Source organism: Orycteropus afer, unplaced genomic scaffold (genome assembly GCF_000298275.1).
Source record: "Orycteropus afer afer isolate SDZICR_OR568_19922 unplaced genomic scaffold, OryAfe1.0 scaffold00272, whole genome shotgun sequence".
Lineage (NCBI taxonomy): Eukaryota > Metazoa > Chordata > Mammalia > Tubulidentata > Orycteropodidae > Orycteropus > Orycteropus afer.
Window position 1 is genome coordinate 3,796,591 of NW_006921859.1, and position 3,591 is coordinate 3,800,181.

General features: G+C 37.5%; 1 protein-coding gene across 1 annotated transcript in view; it reads right to left on the reverse strand.

Moving 5' to 3' along the window:
• Positions 1-2,579, reverse strand: part of ZBTB8A (zinc finger and BTB domain containing 8A) — an 8,574-nt gene extending 5,995 nt beyond the window's left edge. Inside the window, exon 1 of the mRNA XM_007950437.2 lies at positions 1,757-2,579. Within this exon, the coding sequence (XP_007948628.1) occupies positions 1,757-2,579 (823 nt within the window). The remainder of the gene's footprint in view (positions 1-1,756) is intronic.
• Between the last annotated feature and the right edge of the window lie 1,012 nt (positions 2,580-3,591).

Below are 3,591 nucleotides of genomic sequence, written 5' to 3' on the forward strand. Positions count from 1 at the left end.
AGATACACTCCTTGGAGAGAACAATCATGGGAGAAAGAGGGGCTGCTTATGCACAGGGAGACAGCTCAGGGGGCAGGAGTGCATGGAGGGGTGGACACAGGGAAAAGGTAACTATCGGGAGGAAGTATGAGGGGAGCTGTTGCATTGTGGTAAATTGTGGTCAATGTCATGAGACAAAATATATGTGAACTGCTATATGGAAAGTGAATTTGCTCTGTAAATTTTCACCCAAATCACAATTAAAAAAAACAACTAGGACTGGGAGGATGGGGAAATGGGGAATGACTGCTGATGAGTACAGAATTTCTTCTGGAAATGATGAAAATGTTCTAAAATTGATTGTAGAGTCAGTTACGCAACTGTGTAAATTAATCACTTTAATTGGGTAGATTATATGGTATGTGAATTATATCTCAATAAAGTCGTTTAAAAACTAAAAATAAAAAAAGTCAAGGATCTTTAATTTTTTGATTTGAAATTCATATGTGTTTAAAATGTAATTTTAAATTTTTATTATGGTGAAAATATATTTAACAAAACATGACATCTCAAATTCTATACAAAGTATTAATTTCACAGTTATAAAATAGCATCTTCATTATTAAAATTAAACTTAAATAACCTAGAATTATATGCTTATGGAAGCAGCAGTCAAGAAATCACATGTTGTTATCTCACTGGGCAAATCTGCTGCAAGGGACCTCTTTTTAAAGTGTTAAAGAACAAAGATGTCACTTTGAAGACTAAGGTGTGCCTAACCCAAGCCATGTTATTTTCAGTTACCTCATATGCATGTAAAAGCTGGACAATGAATAAGAAAGACCAGGGAAGAGTTTATGTTTTTGAATGGACTCAAGGCACCTAACAACAACAACAACATATTTTAGAGGTACATTCTGAAGTTTTTATAGATGAACACATATGATATCTGAAATCTGCTTAAAAATAATACAGGGAAGGGATCCAAACCCACTGCCAGTGAGCTGATGCTGACTTACAGTGACCCGATAGGCCAAAGCAGAACTGCCTCATAGGGTTTCCAAGGCTGTAAATCTTTACAGAAGCAGACTGCTTCATCTCTCCCTCATAGAATGGCTGGTAGGTTCAAACCACTGATCTGATTAGCAGCCAAAGGCTTTAATCACTGTACCACCTGAGCTCCTATAGGGAGGGGATGGGGTAGGTTGATAAGTGAAACAAGATTGGCAGTTGAGTTGAAAGTTGGGGCTGGGTAATAAATGGATGCACAGATGTTTATATTATTCCTTTTATTTTTACATATTTTTCTAAAATAATTTTTTCTAAACTAGATTGTGAGTCTGTGAATCTGCAAATATGCATGGTTGCTCTATTTCACTTTTCTATAAAAAATTCACTTTGAGTGAATACTCGGGGGAAAAACTATTTAAAATGAAAATAAATGTCTTAGGGATTGAATAATAGAAAACAGCTTTAAACATTTAATAGTAATCTGACCACCTACAGATAAAAATGTAGAAAATCATAATTTTTGACCCTCAATATGCTATCATTTTGGCTGTCCTTAAATTTATTATTATTTTAAATGAAAATTTTAAAATATGTTTTGAGAAACAAATTTCATTAGAGAAGTATGACTTAAAAAAACAAAACAAAACCACTTCTTACCAATGGTTCTACGACCCATAACACCTATAATTAAGAGCATGTTGAGATAGGGTTGATGTCTGTAAGATTGGGAACTGAATGGAGGGCATTTGTGCTCTCTTTTGGGTACCTGGAAAGCTTCTCTGTGTGACGTCAGATCCTTGACGGTACTGATAGCCAGCGGGAGTTGAGTCCATTTCAGCATCAGTTTGTGCTTGTTCCCCCGACTGGGAAATGTGGCTGGAGGCATCAGATGTTCGTGCTTCTCGTTTGCTTGACTTACAATGAGCAACTTCAGAAGGCTGTGACAACCTCAAATGTTTGGACTTTTTGATGGCATCTTTTCTTTGTTCATGCTTGGCCGAAGGTTGTTGAGTATTCCTTTGGGAAGCTGAATGGTAATTGTACTTATTCCAAGACTTCCCACTCACTGCCCCCGTTCCTTGATCTGGGCTTACGTGAGAAGGTGGGGAACTGCGTTCTTCTTGCCAGCCACCACTATATAAGGAGGAACGTTCGATACCATTAGAATTGGCATCTTTATCTGAGAGACTGAAATAGCGATCTTTTTCTTTCTCACTAATGTCTAATGAAGATTTAATAAAAGTCTTACATACGCTAATGACATCAGTCATCTGAAGGAAGCTAGCAGCTGACATCACTTCTATGACATTCTGACCAGTAAGAGACAGTTTTCCTGAATAGACAAAGTCCAATATAACTGTGAAAGTGTCCGGGGAGAAAGCTTGAAATGTAGCTGTGGTTGGCTGACTTGTCTCCTTTGAATTCTGAGAAAGAAGCATTTTAAAGTAGCCACTACTAGCAAATAGTACATTCCGATGTGCTTTGAAGACCTTGCCTTCAACCAGAATACTGCAATCACAAAATACGTCTTGCCTGCGCTGCTCATTCAACTGTTGCAGGAGGTGAGACTGATGAGAAGAGATCTCCATTCTAAAGAGGAAAAGACACACATAGTTACTAAACACTGATGAGTCAACGAAAATAACAATTGTTGTTCCATTAAAAGCATTTTCTTTTCGGAGAATACAGTCTTCACAGAAAATATTTAGGTTTCAATTTTAGGAGATATCATTTAATACTTTTGAATATATTAAATGGTGTCTTCTAAAATTAAATACAGTTGCAGCAGTATATTGACAGGAAACTTCTAGAAATGAAAGCTAGGTTCAGAAGACAACGTGGAACAAGGAATATCATTGCTGATCTCAGATGGATCTTGGCTGAAAGCAAAGAATACCAGAAAAATGTTTACTTGTGTTTTACAGAGTATGCAAAAGCATTTGACTGTGTGGATCATAACAAATTGTGGATAACATTGAGAAGAATGGGATTTCCAGAACACTTAACTGTGCTCATGAGGAACGTGTGCACAGACCAGGAAGCTGTCATTCGAATAGAACAAGGGGATACTGCATAGTTTAAAATCAGGAAGGGTGTGTGTCAGGGTTGAATCCTTTCACCATACTCATTCAATCTGTATGCTGAGCAAATAATCCGAGAAGCTGGACTATATGAAGAAGAGCATGGCATCAGGATTGGAGGAAGACTCATTAATATCCTACAATATGCAGACGACACAACCTTGCTCGCTGAAAGTGAAGATGACTTGAAGCACTTAAAGTATGGATTACATCTCAACATAAAGAAAACGAAAATCCTCACAAGTGGACCAATAAGCAGCATCATGATAAATGGAGAAAAGATTGGAGTTGTCAAAGATTTCAGATTACTTGGATCCCACAATCAACAGCCATGGAAGCAGCAGTGAAGAAATCAGACACTGTATTACACTGGGCAAATGTGCTGCAAAAGACTGCTTTAAAATGCTGAAGAGCAAAGATGTCACTTCGGAGATTAAGGTGCTCCTAATCCAAGCCATCGATGGCACATAACAACAACAACAACAACAACAACAACAACAACCCAAGCCATGGTGTTTTC